Genomic DNA, 21,342 nt, shown 5'->3' on the forward strand with positions numbered 1-21,342 from the left:
CGGTAACAGCAACCTCAAGTCTCAAAATGTGTTCAGGGGAAAATGTTTCCATGCGTTGCAGTCCTCCAGGGTAGATGCTCACATTCATCTCTCATCCAGACCCCTTCTCGTAATTCCTAACCTTCTGCTCCTGCCCGAGGAGGTCTGTGTCTCCATGAGCCTCACCTCTAAGGAAGACGATAACGGAAACTTGAGGAGATGTGGCTGAGTTCAGGAAAGGTCAGTGTGGTGATGTTTCCCATCCGTCTGAGTCTCACAGAGGCTCTGATGCCCAAGAAGGAGAAAAAGAGGAGGGAAGCTGGCTTCTTAGAGAAGGCCTGGTACCTGCAGTTCCAAAGCTTTTGTCCTTTGCTACACGGGAGTGTCTTTTTTAAAAAGTAGTCAGTCTCATGACAATTGAATTTAATAAAAACAGCACGGTTCAAAAAAGACAAATTAGAAACCACTGTTCATCTTAGAAATTAATATGTGAGTGAATTTAACAAGAGATGAATTGTGCTGTGGTGATCTGGTCCCTCTTCACCCACTCCAAGCACCAGTTGTTTGTCATTATTGCTGGAAATATGATTATTACTCTGGTGTTGCTTGACATTTATTAAGAATCCAGGGGCTATGTCTCCACAGTAGAGAAAAGTGCAATTATCTGGGCACTTGGAGAAAAAAGAGCATTTCCTGGCCTGAGTCGTCCAAATAGATATCTTCCAAAGACACCTTGACTATGGCTTGATGCAGACCCAGGCCGTTCTGTCCCTTGGTTCCTGTTTACCTTCATAACGAACTGCTAACATTTTACGGGTGCACATGTAGGTATTATACAAGATTTACCAACCAACAGGGAAAGCATTTCATTGTTTTCTCATTAACTGCTTCTATCCTTTAACTAAAGCCAGGTCTCCAGTAAGAACTTATATTTGAAGGCAGATATATTAACCTTATGTAGAGAAGGCAAAATAGAAAAATTGCATATGTGATCTGTTTATTGAATGTTTCACAACCAGGAAAACATTGAATTTCAGACGGGTTTAAACGTGGCAGTGGAAGTGAGGGCCAGCACTGCCCAGCTCCTGACCTTTGTTCTTTGCAGACCCGGAAATCTTATCACCTGGCCCTATATCTGACCATCAGCAGTGTTTTACTCTGGGCAGGAAGTGACCAGCTGCAGAGAATTTAGCTCAGAGGAGTGCCAAAATCTATGAGCTTCATTTCAGTCTCTCAGACTTTCATCTATTGTTGTCTCCATTTGCCAGACCCTTGGGAACAGGGATGGACATTGTCCTTGAGGAGCTTATTCTTGGGGGGCTTCAGGCGGGGAACCAGCCGCTGTAATGTGGAGCACTGCCTCTGCAGGCTTTGCGCTCTGCCCTGGGGCCCTGAGGAGGCGTGCTGGGAAAGAGAAGAGTATTCTTGATAATTACCAGTTACATAATCACGACAAAGGGCTCGCACAGACATGGTTTCCTCAGTTGCTCACTGCCAGCCAACTACATGACACTGTTAATCCAATCCAGCCTGCATCAGTGGAGGAGAGGTGACCAGTGTATTTATTTTATAATTTGGGCTATAATCCATTAAGCCTGTTATTTATCTTGTTGCTCAAATTGTTTGAGCATTTTGCTCATAATATTTAATTGATCTCACACTTGCTTTCACTTAACTCTGTTGATCTTTTTTCACAGATCACAAATATGAATCCAAATGAATTTTATGTATTTTAATGCAATTCCACTATAACCCTTCCTGACATTTTTGGTGTGTGTATTATTCAGGAAAAGTTATGTTACAGTAACAAACACCCCCAAAACTAATTGCCCTAAAATAGCAAAGGTTTATTTCTCACCTGTGCTACACGTGCATTGTGAGTTGGTTGGGAGTCTTTTGTGCCTTAACCTCGCCCAGTGATACCAGCTCAGGGAGTAGCCGTTGTCTAGAACTTTGAGCACTGCCATGGCAATTAAAAAAGAGCTTAGCAAACAGAGCATGAGCCCTTAAAGTTTCGGCACACGTCTCCCTGGCCTCACCTATGGCTCAAAGGTGGCAGGAAGGGTGAATCATGCCATGTAGCTACAGGAGGAGAGAACTGGAAATATTTGGCAAACAGCACTAACGACCAAAGCCCTATATTTTTTTTCAGTTTTTCTTTTCCATGCAAAATCTATACACGTTTAATTGTTGTTATTGTTAGCATATTATTTTCTAACCTCCTTTAAAAAAAATCTCAGTACATCAAAAACCTGGTTCCATATCATCAAAACTTTTTTGACACCAGGACTGCCGTGAACAGTTGTGTAGGTTATGCACGAGGGCATCTGGCCAACGTGGCAAAAAGAAGCTGAAATCCAGCCTTTGTCCCACTACTCAAGTTATCCGAACAGGTCCAGGATGGCATCTGCCCAAAGGGGACACAAAGGTGCTGTATGGGCTAGTGGTGGCCCTTTGTGAGCATAATTTGTGGTGACTGCATAATGCTCTACAGTATGGATGAACCATACCTTCATGTGTTTATATTTACATTGTTTCATTTTATGCTGCTATAAATAAGATGGTGGAAAATACTGTCCAGTGAATGTTTGTGCATATATCTTATGATTTCCTTAGTGTAAGTGACTAGCAGTGAAAATTGTGAGACAAAGGATTAAAATGACATGCATATGTGTCAGCACATGGTAGATACAGTGGCATTTCTTACTACTGAGTTTAGTTCCAGACCCGACACGTGCCGTGCTTGGCTGGAGAGTCCAGGACGTACAACTGTAATGTTGGTACTAAGTTTCCAAGCAGGATCTGAGAGGCTGTGTTTAGATATTGGTCTTTCTCCTTTCTGGCTAGGCCATACAACTGTAATTACAGGACTAATGATGCTTTAAACAAACAATGTAATGACTGTCATCAGTGACAGCAGGCGCTTCCTGTGGGAGAGCTTGGGCAGGAGGGTCACCAGCAGCTGGCCAGCCCCAGGGGTGCCCCTGGCAAAGCTGGGCACCATCAAGCTGAGGTCAGCTCACTTAAAGGTGACCCTCCAGGTAGGCTGTGCCTTGTTCCCCATTCCAAGATCTGATCTGTGTTCTGTAGCCAAACCCTTCCCTAAGGAGGCACTGGGACAGCAAGGCAGAGGCTCTTTAAACCAGATCTGCTTTCCCTCTCAAATCTCCAAACGGCCTTCTGAGGCCCTTGGTCCTACTTCAGAGGTTCTCAAACTCTTTAACACACAGGCAGTTGCTAAGCAAAGGCTATTTTGCTCCAATAAGCAATGCAGAGCTTTGCTCTGAATTTGTCTCCCATCAATGTGCCATATTCACTGCTGCCCAGGCAGATGGGCCTCTGCCCTTGAGCCGCCCTCCTCTTGTCTCCACATCCTGAGTGTGACAACTTTTCAGGGCATGAAAGATCTCAAAAACAATTGCAAAGTAATGTTTGCTTAGCACTGTGGCAACACACAGGGTGGAAACCACGTGGGAGAGACTCACGTGATGGCAGAATCCAAGAAGTCATCTTCCAGCACTGCCAACTCCCGTATTGTTGGAGTCACTTATCTCACTTGTCCTCAGCTTCCTCTTCCGTAAAATGGGGATAATAATAATACAGGTTTGTCAGGTGGCTAAATATTAAATGTGATAATGCATATGGAAACTCCTTTGTCAGCTGTAAAGTGCTATGTGCAAATTAGTTAACTGGATGTAATGTTGAGAGAATGGACCAAGGGATAACAAATATTTGGACTATCAACACTTTTATATAACTCATCAGGTTAGGTCCCTGGTCAGGTCCCTCTCCCATCCTCCTAATCCACTATTCCAAGCCTTCATCCCTGCTCAGTGCTCAGGGGAAGCAGAGCTGTCTTCCCCTTTACTCTACCCTGGAACTGGAAGCCATCAAGTGTGAAGCACCTCACTCTCTAGTGTTCCACTCACACACTCATCCACATTTGCACCCATCCTCAAGTCCTTCCATCCAGCTTCCAAGCATGAGCCCTTCCTCATGGCTCAGGTCAGCCTCTACATGGGCTGCTGATTCCATCCTCTCTTCTCTTATCCCGTGGAACCTGTGCCGCCTTCCTCTTCCCTTTGCTTTTCAACCTTCTCCCATCTACTGCCAAGCTCCCCACAGCCTAGCAATACACTTGGGTTGTATCATTCCTCTTATATTGCATGGCCCTACTCCCACCTCTTTTTTTCTCTTCTTCAGATTCAGGTTTCTTGAATGAGTTGGCAGTATTCATTATCTCCATTTCCTTATCTCCAAATTTCTAGTTGACTCGCTGCCGTCTAATCATTCCTCTGAAATAACTTGTAGAAATTACCAAAGACCAATTTCTATAGGCAAATCCAAGACATTTTCAGGCTTCATCCTACAGGACTTCTCTGATGCACTCACTGTGGTTAAACAGCCCTGGGTCTCCATGACATTTCTGTTTCTGATTTTCCTTAAACTTTTCTAACCTTTCTTCTCCTATCCTAAACTTTGCTAGTGTTCTCCGGTTTCTGACCTTGACTCATCAAGCTCCTCTCTGCACGTACTCTCCATGAGGCATCTTATCATCTCTCAGGGTTTATTTATCATTTGATTGCTGGTGGCTCACAGATCCATATAGAACTTGGAACTCTCACTTGAGCTTTCTTCCAGGGATGTCCAGCTGTACCACTGACGCTTCAAATTCAACATGTCCTCATATAGCTTAAACTTGCTCTTTCTCTTGTTTTTGTGATATCTATTAATTTTTCTTAGTTTATCTAATTTAATTCGTTCCATTAGGCAAACTAGAAATTTTAGAGTAATTCTTACCCTCTCATACAGTCACCAGTTTATCCCAATTTTATTTTCCGTGTTGTTCTTGAATTTGACTCCTCTTCTTCACCCATTCCATCCTGTGAGCCCTCACTTGTGCCGTCATGATAGTGTCTAAGGGAGCTCCCTACTTTTAGTCTTGTCTTCATTAAATCCATCCTTCAAATTGCTACCAGAGCGAGTTAGCAAAAATGCTAATGGGACCACATCAGGCTTCTATTTAAAACCCCTCATTCAAGATTCAGCTAAAGCAGCATCTCAACCCGGGAGACTTCACTGAACACCAGGGTCTCCTCTTCTTTGTGCTGACTGTGACCTGTGTCACCATGTCCCAAACATAGCTCTGTCTCAACATTGGCCATGTCGACACATAATTATATGCTCTTCCACTGGACTCCACAAAAGCAGATATGGGGCTCGTCTTTGTACTGCTGGGCCTGGAAAATGGTAGGTGGACAATGACTATTTGTTGAACTTAACAACAGAGAGAAAATTTGAGGGTAGACATGGAATATCTGAGCAAGGGTGTAAACAACACTGGGCTGCAGCTATTGTAGATAGGGTATTTATTTGAAGAGTAAACATGATATATAACTGAAATCATATAGCATTTTCTATAACTGTTAATTCAGAAGAGACCATCTAGGTCAAATTTTTCAACCGATCTTACCCATGACTTACACCCAAATAGTCTCTGGGTGACCCTTTTATGAAGTTTCATTTTACTGTCTCATCTTATCTTTATAATATCTCTTTGGACTAGACAGAGGAGGTACTATTACCTTCATTTTATAGATGATAAATCAAATTGGAAATATTAAGTGATTTGCCCATGGAATGTGGCTTGTAAGGGCCAGGAACCAAGCTGTCTGGACTTTGATTCTACGTGAAACACTCTGATTTAGCAGCACTCAGAACAGCATGAAAGTTTGAATATCTTTTCATATATCTTGCCCGAGTGTCCCTGCCTGAAACTCCCCCACTTAACCCCCTGGGATGATCCATACCAGGCCTGTTCTTTGGTGAGATAGCACATTCGTTGTTTGACAGGGGCTGCTTTGTGTCCAAGTTCCCCCACGAGCTCTCTTCTCCTGCCGCACATCTCCAAAGCATCATATTAGAAAAAAGCCTGGGCTTTTGCCTTAGATGTAAAATTTGATGTAAAATTAGTCAAATTTGTCAGCATTTTATGTCACTTGCGCTGCTCATAATGATTGTTACTTGTAAATGTGTATAAACATGTAACAGCAATATTAAGGAAAATTTTGTAAACAAAAAAAGAAGAAAGAAAGAAAGAAATCACCCTATTTCCACTACTCCAAAACAGTAACTGGGGTTTTTAAAAATTATATTGTTTCCATAGTTTTGAGTCTTTGCTGGTAAATACTTTTTTATTTTATTGAAGTATAGCACACATAGAAAAAAAGTGTTCCAATCATAAATATACAAATTTAAGAATTTTAATGGCGTGAACATGTGACCACTACTCAGATTAAAAAAATACAACATTGGGCTTCCCTGGTGGCGCAGTGGTTGAGAGTCCACCTGCCGATGCAGGTGACACGGGTTCGTGCCCCGGTCCGGGAAGATCCCACATGCCGTGGAGCGGCTGGGCCTGTGAGCCATGGCTGCTGAGCCTCCGCGTCTGGAGCCTGTGCTCCACAGTGGGAGAGGTCACAACAGTGAGAGGCCCGCGTACCGCAAAAAAAAAAAAAAAAACAACAACATTAACGGCTCCCCAGAAGCACCCCCCACTCCATGCCCGATTCTAGTCTCTAGCACCCCCAAAGTAGCCAGTTTCCTGGCAGCTAATATCATACATCAGTTTTCCACATTTTACTTTTATGTGTGTGAAATAACATATCATATGCTCTTCTTTCTGGCTTATTTCATTCCAAACTGTGTGAAATTTATCCGTGTCTTTTCATGAAGTAGTAGTTCATTCACTTTCATAGCAGTTGACCAACATTTTCATAGAGTTCTCAGACTTTTTGGTCTCAAGACCTGTTTACTCTCTTAAAAATTATTGAGACTTCAAAGAGCTGTTGTTTATATCAATTGTATCTATTGATATTTACCATGCTAGAAATTAAAACAGAATTTTAAAAATAAGGCATTTATTCATTTTAAGATAGCAGTAATAAATCTATTATATGTAAGCATAAATAGCATCTTTAATAAATAACTATATTTTTCAAAACAAAAAATTTTGAAAAGGCTAGTACTGTTTTATGTGTTTGCAAATTCTTTAATATCTATCTGGCTTAGTAGAAGACAGCTGGATTCTCATATCTGCTTCTTTATTCAATCAGTTGTAATACTTTTTTTTTTTGGTTGAAATACATGAAGAAAATCTGGTCTTTCACAGATATGTAGTTAGAAAAGAAAGGAGTATTTTAATAGAGTTTTCAGAAAATTATAGTTATTCTTCTTTGATACTACACCAAAATTCAACAAGTAGTAGTTTCTGAAAGGTTACTTGAAACTTTTATCAGTGAAATTTTTGTACTCTGTTACAGTAAAATGTATTGGATTATCTTGTACTTTGAATGGATATTTTAACCCATACATGATTTATAACATGCATTGGAGCATGCAAGTAACATACAATGAGAATATTGGTTCCCTGAGTTACGAGATCTCCCAAACATTGACATGTTTCATTATGCAATATGGAAAAATCATATTCATGTACCACCAATCTTATCAGAAAAATATTTATCTACTGAGAAACTGTCAGGCTCACAGAGGCAGGTACAAGCTTTTCAGCATTCTAATATTCGAAATTTGAAAGCCCAAATTTCATCATAGGCAGAAAATACTGTCAGTGGTTTTATTTGATATGACAGGTTCACTTTGTTCATTTTCAAGAAAAGGTCTGCCAGATATCCAAGTCTTCATAACTTTAGTTTTGTCTGTCATTCTTTCAAATAAAAGTGATGTTCTATGACAAAAGCAACTAGTTCAGCTCACAACTCTAACAATTATACAAGTGCTTTTCCTTGAAATGACCATCATGGTTTTTGGTATTCAGAAGTGCTTTACGCAGATTTCCCATTTATCACACAGACTATTAAAAAAGACTGTATTCAAAGACTGAGATTTCATAAAATTAATCATTTGTACTGTTTCATCAATGACATTCTTTTTTTTTTCAAAGTTTTACTTCTATGTAGCAGGACCCTTTTACTTTTCCATTTTATTTATTTTTTAAATAAATTTATTTATTTAATTTATTTATTTTTGGCTAGGTTACATCTTCATTGCTGCACATGGGCTATCTCTAGTTGTGGAGAGCGGGGGCTACTCTTCATTGTGGTGTACGGGCTTCTCATTGCGGTGGCCTCTCCTGTTGTGGAGCACGGGCTGTAGGTGCACAGGCTTCAGTAGTTGCAGCATGCGGGCTCAGCAGTTGTGGCACATGGGCTTACTTGCTCCACAGCATGTGGGATCTTCCCAGACCAGGGATCGAACCCATGTTCCTTGCATTGGCAGGTGGATTCTCAACCACTGCACCACCAGGGGAGCCCCATCAATGACATTCTTAAGTGAAGATTTTTTTTCTATGAGTTCCTAGTGGTGAGGACTACATATAATGATTATTTTGCAAATTGTAGATTCACATGCAATGGCAAGAAATAATACAGAGAGATCCCATGTACCCTTCATCCAGTTTCCCACAATGGTATCATCTTGCAAAACTGTAATACAGTATCACAACAAGGAACATTTCCATCACTACAAGAAGTTCTCATGTTGCCCTTTTGGGATTGTCTTTTCTTACTCAGCATAATTCTGTTCAGATTCATCCAGGTTGTTGCATGTATCAACAGTTCATTCTTTTTTATTGCTGAGCGGTATTCCATGGTATGGATGTATCATAGTTTCTTTAATCATTCACCTATTGAAGGTCATCTGGGTTGTTTCCAGTTTTTGTCTATTATGAATAAAGCTTCTATAAACATTCACATACAGGTTGTTGTGTGAGTATAAGTTTTCATTTCACTGTGATAAATCCGCAGAGGTTACAACTGCTGGATACTATGGTAGTTGCCTAGATTTAAAAAAAAATCTACTGACCTATTTTCTGGAGTGGCTGTACCATACATTCCACCAGCAATGTATGAGTGATCAAGTTGCTCTGTATCATCACCAGCATTTGGTGTTGTCACCTCTTAATTTTAACCATTCAGATAGGTGTGTAGTGATTTCTCATTGTGGTTTTTATTTTCATTTTCTTAATGGTTAATGATGTAGAACATAGTGCTCATGTGCTTCATTGCGATATGCATGACCTCTTTATGTCTATTCATGTCTTTTGTGCATATTCTAATGGGATTTTTGTTTTTTGTGCTGTTGAGTTTTAAGAGTTCTTCATACTAGTCCTTTGATTGATGTGACTTGCAAATATTTTCTCCTAGATTGTAGCTTATTATTACATCATTTTTATGTGGGTTTTTGTGGAGCAAAAGTTTTTAATGCTAATGAGATCCAATTCATTATTTTTTTTCTTTTATGCTTTTGGTGTAAAATCTAAGAACTTCAGCGATTTGTTGAATGAGAGCAGTAAAAGCAGACATCTTTGCTTTGTTTCCAGTCTTAGAGAGAAAGCATTTATTGTTTCACATTAAATATAATGTTAGCTGTGGGGTTTTGTAGATGATCTTTATTATGTTAAGGTAGTTCCCCTCTATTCCTGGTTTTCCGAGAGTTTTATTATGAATGAGTGTGGAATTTTGTCAAATGCTATTCTGCATCAATTGATATAATCATGTCATTTTCTTCTTTAACCTACTAATATAGTAGATTATATTGATTGCTTTTGGGGTATTTACCAGCTTTGTGTTCCTGGAATCAACCTACTTGGTCATTGTATGTAATTCTTTTTATGCATTGCTAGGTTCTATTTGCTAATATTTTGTTAAGAATTTTTGTATCTCTATTACAATAGCCAGGACATGGAAGCAACCTAAGTGTCCATTGACAGATAAATGGATAAAGAAGATGTGGCACATATATACAATGGAATATTACTCAGCCATAAAAAGAAATGAAATTGAGTTATTTGTAGTGAGGTGGATGGACCTAGAGAGTGTCATACAGAGTGAAGTAAGTCAGAAAGAGAAAAACAAATACCGTATGCTAATACATATATATAGAATCTTAAAAAAACAAAACAAAACACATACTGGTTCTGAAGAACCTAGGGGCAGGACAGGAGTAAAGACGCAGACATAGAGAATGGACCTGAGGACACAGGGTGAGGGAAGGGTAAGCTGGGATGAAGTGAGAGAGTGGCATGGACATATATACACTACCAAATGTAAAATAGATAGCTAGTGGGAAGCAGGCGCATAGCACAGGGAGATCAGCTCAGTGCTTTGTGACCACTTAGAGGGGTGGGATAGGGAGGGTGGGAGGGAGACGCAAGAGGGAGGGGATATCGGGATATGTGTATATGTATAGCTGATTCACTTTGTTATACAGCAGAAACTAACACACCATTGTAAAGCAATTATACTCCAATAAAGATGTTAAAAAAAATTTAAAAAAAGAATTTTTGCATCTCTATTCATGAAAGATAGGTTTATTTTCCTGTACTCTGTTTGTCTGGTTGTGGTGTAAAAGTATAAGGGTATTGCTAGCTTCATAAAACAAATTGGGAAGTGTACCAATTTTTTCTATTTTCTGGAAGATATTTTGTAAAATTTATGTTAATTCTTGCTTAAATATTTTGTAAAATCCTCAAGCAAAATCATATGGACCTGGAAATTTATTTTGGGGGAGTATTTAAATTATGAATTCAATTTCTTTAACTTACAGTCTAGTCCAATGATCTATTTTATATCGGTTGAGATATGGTAATTTATGTTTTTGCAAAGAATTTGTCCATTTAGTCTGAGTCGTCACATTTATGTGTATGTAGTTGTTTGTAATATTCCCTTGCTATCTTTTTGATGTCTGCAGGGTCTGTAGAGATAGCCTCTATTTCATTCTATATATTGGCAATATGTGTCTTCTTTTTATCTTTGTCAGTATTTCTACAGGTTTGTAAGTTTTATCGATCTTTTCAAAGAACCAGTTTTGTTTCAATGATTTTCTCCATGTTTTCCTGTTTTTACTTGCATTGATTTCTGCTCTTACCTTTATTATTTCCTTCCTTCTGCTTGCTTTGGGTTTATTTTTCTCTTTTATTCTAGTTCCTTGAGTGGGATCTTAGACTGACTTAAAATTTTTACTCTTTTTTTTTTTCAGATAGGCTCTATGATACAAAACATTTTAAGATTACATCATTTAAAAATATTTTGATTTAAAATCTTTTCATCTTTATTAGGGCAAAATTGTATATATTTAAGATGCACAACTTGATGTTTTGATGCACATATACATTGTGAAATAATCACCACAATCAAGGTAATTCACATAGTTACCTTTTATTTTCTGCTGAGACCACTTAAGTTCTAACTTCTTAACAAATTTCAAATATATAGTACAATCTTGTTAACTAGAGTCACAATGCTGCACATTAGGTTTTCAGAACTCACTATTTTGCATGACTGAAGCTCTGTATCCTGTAATCAACATATCCCCATTTCTGCCTCTCCCCAGCTCCTGGAAACCACCGTTCTACTCTCTACTACTATGAATTTGACTATTTTAGAGTCCATATATAAGTGAGATCATGCAATGTTCTGGCTTACTTCACTTAGCATAGTGTCCTCCAGGTTCATCTATGTTGTTGCAAACAGCACAATTTCCTTCTTTTTAAAGGCTGAATTTCATATATGCATAAAACTTATATATATAATGAACTGTGTGATGATTTTTTTTTTAATTTTGTTCTTTTAATGTGATGTATCACCTTGATTGATTTGCATACATTGAACTATCCTTGCATCCCAGGGATAAATCCTACTTGATCACGGTATATGATTCTTATAATGTGCTGTTGAGTTCTGTTTGCCAGTATTTTATGGAGGATTTTTGCATCTGTGTTCATCAGGGATATTGCTCTTTAATTTTCTTTTATTGTGGTGTCTTTGCCTGACTTTGGTATTAGAGTGATGCTGGCCTCATATGATGAGTTGGGAAGTATTCCCTCTTCTTCTATTTTTTGGAAATTTAAGAAGGTTTGGTATTAATTCTTCTTTGAATATTTGATAGAATTCTCCTGTGAAGCCATCCAGTCCTGGGCTTTTCTTTTTTGAGAAGTATTTGATCACTAATTTAATCTCCCTATTTGTTATTGGTCTGTTCAGATTTTCTAAAACTTAACTCTTTTCTAATGCATACATTTGGTGACATATATTTCTCTCTCAGTATTGTTTTAGCTATGTGACAAATTTTGATACATACTGTACTATGTATTTTTAAAAATTTCCCTTGAGACTTACTTTTTGATCCATAGATTATTTAGAAGTATATTGTTTAGTTCCCAAGTGTTTGGAGATTTCCTGTTATTGATTTCAGTTTGATTCTGTTATGGTCAGAGAACATATTTTGCAGGTTTTAATTTTTAAAAAAATTGTTGAGATTTATTTTATGGTCCAGCACGTAGTTTGTCTTGGTATATATTTTGGGGGGGCTTGAAAAATGTGTATTTTACTATTGTTGGGTGCACTATTCCATAAACGTGAGTTACTTGAACATTTTTTAGAATTCCATTTTAATTTATCTATTATATTCTAGCTTTTCTAGTTATTCTTGGGAGGAAGATTTATCTGCTACAAGCTAGTTCATCGTAGCTGGAAGTGGAAGTAACCCATAAACATGTATGTGAGTGTGTATGTGATTGTAACAGCATAGGTGGTACATGTATTCATGAGGTTGTGATTGATTTGACCAACAAGTCCTGTAACTCTTACTTTCCCCAACAACTGGTCAGAGTAGAGAAGTTTTTATCTCAAATCACAGCTGTTATTAGTTGTGATTTGTTTTGTCTCTTCTCCAGGACTTCGTGTCATGTATCGAGAACTACAGACGAAAAGGACAGGAGCTATATGCATCTCTATACAAAGATCATGTACAGGTAAGAAACAAGGCAATTCCCTTCTGTGCACAGTAGACCAGAATCTACCTTGAATCTGAAATAAAGAATCATAAGAGCCTTTGGTTTAAATTCTAAATTGGCTAAGCCAATAATTGGTCATCAGTGAGTCAGTCCTACCTTCATGACCTGTGCCATGGGATTTGGACCCACACTGTCAGCAGCTGAGGAGATAGGTAGTGTTTCCCTCCACTTATCTACTCATTCATTCATTAGTAAATAGGCATCAAGTGCCCAGGGTGCCTCAGATCCTGTGCTAGGAGCTAGGGGCACGATCGTAAACACAGCAGACATGGGCCTCACTCTCAGGTAGCTTACTCTAAAGGAGAGATATACATTAAATAAGTGCACAGATAAATAGATCATTATAACTTGGAAAGAGCAATAGACAGGGAAGATACAAGTATAATGGGAGATTATAACAAGGGGAAGACTTTAATTTGGGCAGATCAGAGGCCCTCTCCAAGGAAGTGATCTTTAAGTTGAAATCTGAAGAAGGAGGAATATGGGCTAAAGTATTCTAAGGAAGTGGTTTTGACTAAGGGGAGGGAATGTTTGAAGCTCCTGAGTCAGGAAAGCACTGGATGTCATCAGTTAACTGGAAGAAGAGCAAGTGACTGGGATGACCTGAGCTGGGAAGGGACAAGGGTGAATGAAGATGAGGCAGGGCCAGAGCAAGCAGAGTGGCTTGCTGCCACCTTAGGGGTTTTGCATGTTCTCCTAAGGACAGTGGGTTGCCACTGATGAGGGTAGGTTTAGATGTTGAAAACCTCTCTCTAGGAGTGATTTCTGTACAGTCTAGGTAGAGAGCACTGCCTGTCATGCCAGGGAGATCTCTATTTGAATCTCAGGTCTGCCCCTTCCTAGGACTGAGCCTCAGGGTCCCCATCTTTAAGACAGGATAATACTGCCTACCTGTAAAGATTAAAGAGTGAGTATGGAACACCTAGACAGTGGCTGGCAGGGAATAGATGTCCCATATGTGGTTAATGAATGGCTAAGAAGTTCATTTTTAGGTGGTATTATTGTTGTTAACAAAAATTTTCTAAAATGATTGCTAGTAGTAGAACACAACAATAGAATTAAAACTTCACAAATTATATTTTTACTTTACAATTTCTCTGTGCCAAAGCCTTGCTAGGTGTAGGAAAGGCAGAGATGATAATGATACTCCTCTGGCTGAAGGTTCTTAACACCCAGCAGAAGGACCAAGAGTAAAGAAATTAAAGCAGGTGATAAGGCCAATACCTTATGTTCTATGTAGTAGAACGATAGGATGTTCTACTACAAAGAGAGGAGCAGTGGGGTGTAAGGAACATTGGGTGTGCCTGGGGTAAGGCGAGGGGTCAAGGAATGGTGAAACAGTAGTCCCCGAGTTCAAGGGAAACAAAATAGGCTCTGATCAACTTAAGTAAGCCAAGTAACCTGATCCAGTTCCCTCCATATGTGCTTGTTTGGGAGCCCACAACAGACCCCCACGAATAGGGATTTGTGAGATGCACAGCGTGCACCCCAGAAACATACAGACTAGCAACACAGCCTCCCAGGCTGTGCCACATAAGGAGGTGGGCAGTTTATCAGACATGCCGGGACGGGGAGAGGCGGTTTGGGAGTAGGTGTCCTGCTGGCTTATATTTGCGTGTTATCTGCGCCCCTCGGACAGGACCTCGCATATGAGTGCCTTACTACTTGAATTCACCAACTTCATTCAGGACTAGCAATATGGCTAATAAATTCAGCTGCCATTGGGGGAAAAATAAGATGAATCATTTAGGATTGCATCCTTTATTTAGGGATATCCCCATCACGCTTGTTCCATTTCAAGACAGAGGGTGTTGTTTATCCAAACTTTCAAATCAGCATCTAGTCAAGAGTTCGACCATTTCTCTTCTTATGGTTGGAAAAGCCTGGAAGATTTGGTCATGGCTAGGAGAAATGTGCTCTGTGGTAACTGGTGGATTTCTGCTGAAATTTGAAGAACTGAAGGTTAATGGGGAAGGACAGAAGAACCTCGGCAGAGGCTCTGAGCCCATAAGGCAAGGGTCCAGCCTCCTGGAACATCAGTCTGGCTTATTTTCAGCAGCGGGTCTGACTGGGGCTCAGAGAGTACTTGAGAAAGTGGTACAGAGTTTTACTGTTGATTGAAGTATTTTTGAGAAAATCAGCATTTTGAGGCTAATCCATGAGGATACTTTCCAAGTGTTTAAATATTTAAGACAGATCGTTTCGATGTTTAAAAGAATTCAGGTGTTATCCCCGTCTGCCAGAGATAATGGGGTCTGGAGTGTTCACCCCGCTTTCTTTTAAGGGGTAGTAGACTTTCCCGATGAAGGCCCCACTCCACTTCCAGAGAAGTCAAGTCCAAGTTCTGGAAAGAAATCAGCCTTGTGAAATATGCCATGTTCTTCAAGGACAGCTTCTCCTAATTACACCCCGTGAGGTCCTTCCAAGAGGGTGGAGATAATGAGGTTCAAGGGCCCCCGCCCACACGGCTCTCAGTAACAGGTTGCGTAAGACTTTTCCAACTGGGCATTTTACTTACACCTGAGAGGTCACTGGCGATGCAGGTGCTGACAGTATGACAAGATAGCATCACCCAGTGCCCTGGAAGCTAACCCAAGCATCATCAGTATACCTCATCATCCCATCACCAGCAAATCATGCAATTCTGATATTTAATCTCCCAAATTTCCCATCACTCCAGAAGTGCCGACGAAAACAGGTGCCTCTGCTCTGGCCCTGCCCAGATGCCCCTTTGCCATTTCCAGTTACATTTGTTCTCTTCTCTGTGGTCCGGCTGCTCTGGCTCTGCTCTGTGATATACCCAGGCCATCTGTTCTTATACTGGGTCCTCATCATACCTTACAGACACGCCTCATTTTGTCTATATTTTTTTTTAAATTACAGTTTTTACTGTTTAAAGTTCTATGCAAGATGCCTTCCACCCCAGAAATGGCCTTTCTTACAGTGTGTGAGGAGCATTGCTCTGTCTCCTCTCTTTTGGGCTCTCTGGGAGCGAACAGGCTGTTCCCGTTTCTTGCTCAGTCTCTGTATATCCATTACATTTTGGTAACAGCTCTTTCCGATGTAACTATCAGAAACTCAACTCAAACTGGCTTAGGCAACACATGAAATATTTTGAAAAATCCAGGAGAAGATCACACTTCAAGAAGAGCTGGATCCAGGTATTCAAACTCTGCTTTAAGGAATCTGCCTCCTCTCTCCCTCTCTCTCTTTTCTTTCTCTCTTTTTCACACACACACACACACACAAACACATGTTCACACAAACATAAGCACACAAGTGTATGAGATTACTAATATGTGTGAGGTAACGAGGCACATGGAGGAGAGAGCATTTGAGGCTGGCGGGAACTCATGCTCTTATCCCCAGTCTGTACATCCTGGAACCAGGCAGGGCTCATATAAAGGGTGGGAAGTTATCTAACTTGCACAAAGGGACTGTCTCATTGCTGAGAGGCCTGCCTGTAGGCTGTGGATGCCTCAATGCAGATACCTCAGGCGCCTTTTCCTGATGCACATAAGGTTGGCCAGCGCAAGGTGAGCAGCCTTGAACGTGTACACATCCACCTCTCTGCAGTCTGCTCCATACGGGCTCTAGAGACCACCAGTTCCAATCCCAGAGAATGATGCTCACTAGCCCATCCTACAACCATTCATCACCCACTGAAGCCAGGGCTGGGGTCAGCTGCACCCCAGCACCGGGAACTGAAAGTAGGGAAGGTCTGGTTGCCAAGAGGAGAGTCTCAGTGATGCTACCCAAGAGCTTCTATTCAGCCGAGAATCATAGCTGCCTCTAATACACCAGCATCCCTGCCCCTGTGTCTGGTGTGGCATTTGGCCCACTTGAGGTTTGAACTGAATGGGGACCTTACCTTGTGCAGAAGCATGGGCATTACAGACCACCTTGTGGGTGCAGAAACTCAGGACTTTTGCTTATTTAGTCATCTCATGTCCTTTGTCTTGGGACCACATACAGCCTTCCATCATGGACTAAACAATCATTCATCTCTGAGGGATGAATGAGGGATCTTATCACTGACACACATCTGTCTAGCTGCAGATATTCAGACAACACGTTTGCCCTGTGATGAAGACTCAGGCAGCTGTGAACCTCCAGGTTGCATAGGTGGAGCCTTAGGGTGGAAGGGATGCTCTTAAAAGACTAATTTGATACCTCGGATGAACAACCCAGTAGCTTGGGATTGTTCATCCTCTGTGAAGCTCAATATGGAACTACAAATGCAGCAACAATCTCCTAGGAGCTGAAATATTTTCCCCAAACAAGTGTTCATTTCATATAACCAAATCCCTATAAAAGGCTTTGGGTAGTCATTATTTTTCTGGAGTTTTTTATTAAACAATTGGAGTACTTGTAAAATGCTATAACTACTCAGGATATGAATTTAAGGACTGTGGAGAAACAAAATAATCTTATTTTGAAATAGAATTTGCTTTATTCACAATAATAATACTAACTGCTTAAGTTGGGTAAGGCACCATATTAAACTCTGGAAAATACTGTCTCATTTGATCCTTACATAAACCCGTGGTTTTATTATTGTGGTAATATTACTAACTGAATTCGACTGATGAGGATGCTAAGTCTCCTTCAGATTAAACTGCTAGTGAAAAGCAGAAACATTGTGACAGCCCAGGTTCATCTGACACCAAAGACCAAGTACTTAGAACTCTACCATCTGTCATGTTTTTGTGAGAATTTTCAAGTTCTCACAACGAGAACGATTTTCCCATTCAAAATGGTCTAGATCTAAGTCTGCCAGTCTTTGAAGTAATACTGGCAGAAATCACGACTTAATGAAATGATACCAGGGCCCTAGGAAAGGAATCAAGCACGCAGGCTGAAGTGAAGGCTCTGGAATTAGACAGGCTGGGTTTCAGTCTTAGCTTGGTCACCTGTTGGTCCTTGGGGAAGTCACTTCTCCTCTCCTAGACTTGGTTCCTTCATGAGGATAATAGAAAATACTTAGAAGTTCCAAGACTCACTTGTGGTGTCATTGTGTAGAGGAAATGAGACAGAGCAGGTGAGAGGCTCAGCCTCATACATGACAATGAGTTTCTTTTCTCTTTGTGTTACGTTTGTGAGGTCTGTGCTTCTTGTCATTAGCACTTTCACCTTTCAGTTTTCTGAAAAATTAAAATTAAAATGTAGGGCACATACCATCAAATATTTGAATAGTTGGAAAAGTTCACCCTGCAGACAAAGTTGATTCTGCTGTCCAAACTGAATTGAAATGTTTCCTTGATAGATGATGTAGGAAACTTCAATGTGGCATACAAAAGCAATTTAGGGGTGTCGATGTATTTTGTAAAAGGTTTGAGTTATACTCTAGCAGAAGGTATATCAGTCAAGTGCTATGTATGCAAACTATGAGGATTTCATAGATTTTAGGAAGGATTATTTTCATTAACATCAAAGGTTTTAGCTTCTTTGAACATTCTCACCACACTTCCAGTCCAGACACTGGAAGGAGGGCTTTCAGCATCATTTTGAAGGGTAGGGGCCATGGTAAAATTCCCTGTCCATTTTGAAGGGTAGGGGCTGTGGTGAGGTTCTGTGTCCATTCTACCAAATAGCTGTCCAATCCTCTGATGAATAGCATGGGGACCTTTAGGACCTGTTACTTTCTGCACAGCACCCAGCAGTCACGAGGCTCTGCGGGCCAAAGGGCAGAGGGTTTTTTTTTCTCCTCAAAGCTGAATTAAATGGTCTCAAAGCTGAAAAACTGATTTCTTCTCCTGGCCTGGTCCTACCTCCAGAGAGTACACTACACACCCTGAAGGTGCTTGGAACTGCCTATAGGGGTGACTTTCCTCAGGCAATTATGGGGGGCTTGGTCTGTTCACCCCAGGAGGTTTGGGGCCAGGCTGGTGAGGAGATGTGTCCAGAGGTGACGCTGTACTTCTGCTTCCCAGAGGCGGAGATGTGGCAAAATCAAGGCAGCCAACGCCTGGGCCAGGATCCAGGAGCAGCTTTTTGGGGAGCTGGGCTTGTGGCGTCAGATGGCAGAAGCCACACCCAGCTCCCCGTGGGAACTGGACTGGAGAGAAGGACCAGCTCGCATGAGGAAACGTATCAGACGCTTGTCTCCGCTGGAGGCCCTGAGTCGAGAAAGGCTCAAGGTAAGAATTAGATGCAACAAGACAGGATGCTTCCAGACAGGCAGTGTGTAGGGAGGTGTCTCCTTAGCTTTTCCATCTGATGTTGTTTCCATCAGGAGTGCTTTGGCATGGACAGGTAGGAGAGGTAATGCGTGCAGTTAACTGTAGGAGGGCCGTAATGCATTCTTGGTGCTGTTTAACAGAAGGAAAGAATCACTAACTCCCCAGGTACAGAGAAGGGATGCTCTAACTACAGCCTGAATGAATGAAAAAAATAAGTGAGTGAGTGGTTCATATATACACCACTGACTCAGTAGCACGCTGACATCCATAAAAGTCCGTTAGAATGGTCTGGATGCCAGCATTTGAAAAGAGCCACGTGATGGGCACTGTCTCTTGTACAAGTTATGTGTCATAGAGCAGTCATAACCAGCCCTTCTTTGAGCATTACTGTGCAAGCAAATCCCATATCAAGGCTTACAATGGAAATATCTTGAACTCAGCTATTTCTGCAAGCTTGAGCCAGTGACCCACTTAGTCCAAATGACACTGAAGCTGTGTTGGATTCCCAGGCAATGGAATCTGGACAGTCCCCAGGTGTTTGCTGTCATGAAGCTTGGACTCTCTGTCAAACTTACATTTTTGCCTTTTAAATGATGAAGAACCATCCTTGGCTTGGTATTGGATATAGAAGAATCTGTTAATAGCATTTCATGTCCTCATTGAACAATTCTGATTTAAGATATTCTAAAAAGCAGCCTTTCCAAACCCTGGAACACAAGACATTTCCTTCTGCATTCATCCTGAGTTACAACGTTGGGCTTATTCTCTAGTCTGTAACCTCAGAATCTTTTACCCGCATTAAATCCTTTATAAAACCTAATGAAAAAATTATATTTCATTTATTCAGTAGACATTTTAGTTTTTAGTGTATTGTCTGTAAACATCTGGTGATATATAGTACTTTTCCCTCAATACATTTCTTAGGAAATGGAGGCAGGAAAAATAAGCCTGCCCATGGTGCTGATGTCAAGGCCGAAGGCTGGCTATGGAACCTAGTCTCTGGTCTCTTGGGCTGTCCAGCCCCAGACTCTGTCCCTGGTCCCCTCTCCAGGGTGGCCCATACCACAGACAGCCAGGATACTCTCTACTCCCATTTGACATAATCTTTGGTAATTACTGTAAATCCTACTTAATGGAAGATTGTGGGTTTTTTCCCCTTTGACTCAGGAACATTAATACTTGCATTTTACTGTGGTCCTTTAGGATTTGGCATTTTGCTCCCCTTTGACTCAGGAACATTAATACTTGCATTTTACTGTGGTCCTTTAGGATTTGGCATTTTGCTCCCCTTGCCTTTGAGTATTGTAACCTGTGTATGAGTGATTTGAAGGAGCCATATGCATGTGTGTGTATGTGTTTGTGAATCTGTGGAATGGGGGGTGGGGCCCATAGGTATCCAGGATTTAATTTCTCTCTTCTCTGGTTTTATTTCAGGAAAGTCAGGACAGAAATGGTGATATTTCTCAGTTAAATGCTGAAAACCAAGGTATTCAATTTATCTGTATTTTTATTTAACAGTTAAACCAATTCTTGGTTTTATTTAACATCTCCTTAAAGATATGAAGTTAATATATTGTAGGAAGAAAATGCTGCAAGCCTAGAGTAGGGAGTGCAAGGCCTTTCATCACTCTGCTCTCCAGAATGAAGAGGGACCCATTCCAGACCTGAATACTCCACTGGGGGAAGAATTTTGTATTTGGGTTGCAACAATAAGAATTTTTTTCAGGGAAACTATCTTGTCAATTTGCTATATGAGGGAAACCTTAAAAGTGCCCCCACAAATACTAATACATGTTCAGTATGTGACCCAAAATGCCTAGGAGGAAAATAGGAAAATATTTTAGAGCAAAATTGGATGGGATAGATATTTAATACTTAACACTGAATTCTGTGATTGTGAAGATGACAGATATAATGGTCATTATTATTTCTCCAATTTAAAAAAGCACTTTGAATCATTGTTGATGTTTATGCTTACCCTTTGTGTAATACTCATGGAGGAATTTGGTTGAGTTGATACGCTAAGAATCTAGTTTATTTTCAGAGGTCATTTTGGCCTGAACACATCAAGTACATACCAGACACACACACAGACACATACACTATATTTCAGATTTTGTGTCTCTACCAAAGACTCTGCCTTTTGCTTCAGACACTCTCTGTCTGTGAGTTTCACTGTATCCTAGGCTGAAGCTTATATCATATCCTTAACCAAGTGACAACTTCCTAGAGCTGATCAGACTTGTCTCATTTAGTGCCTTGGCACCGGATTTTGCGAGGAGCTTGCTATCTTGTCAGTCTGCAGTA

At 40.5% G+C, this 21,342-nt stretch overlaps 1 protein-coding gene across 1 annotated transcript in view; it reads left to right on the forward strand.

The window, feature by feature from the left end:
• The window catches only part of WDFY4 (WDFY family member 4), a gene marked incomplete at its 3' end in the record, with an annotated part of 258,736 nt that overhangs the window by 140,210 nt on the left and 97,184 nt on the right, over window positions 1-21,342 (forward strand). The window contains exons 39-41 of the mRNA XM_079708852.1: window positions 12,734-12,811; window positions 18,787-18,993; window positions 20,470-20,521. Of these exons, the coding sequence (XP_079564978.1) occupies window positions 12,734-12,811; window positions 18,787-18,993; window positions 20,470-20,521 (337 nt within the window). The remainder of the gene's footprint in view (window positions 1-12,733; window positions 12,812-18,786; window positions 18,994-20,469; window positions 20,522-21,342) is intronic.

Source organism: Hyperoodon ampullatus, assembly GCF_949752795.1.
Source record: "Hyperoodon ampullatus genome assembly, chromosome: 1".
Classification (NCBI taxonomy): domain Eukaryota; kingdom Metazoa; phylum Chordata; class Mammalia; order Artiodactyla; family Ziphiidae; genus Hyperoodon; species Hyperoodon ampullatus.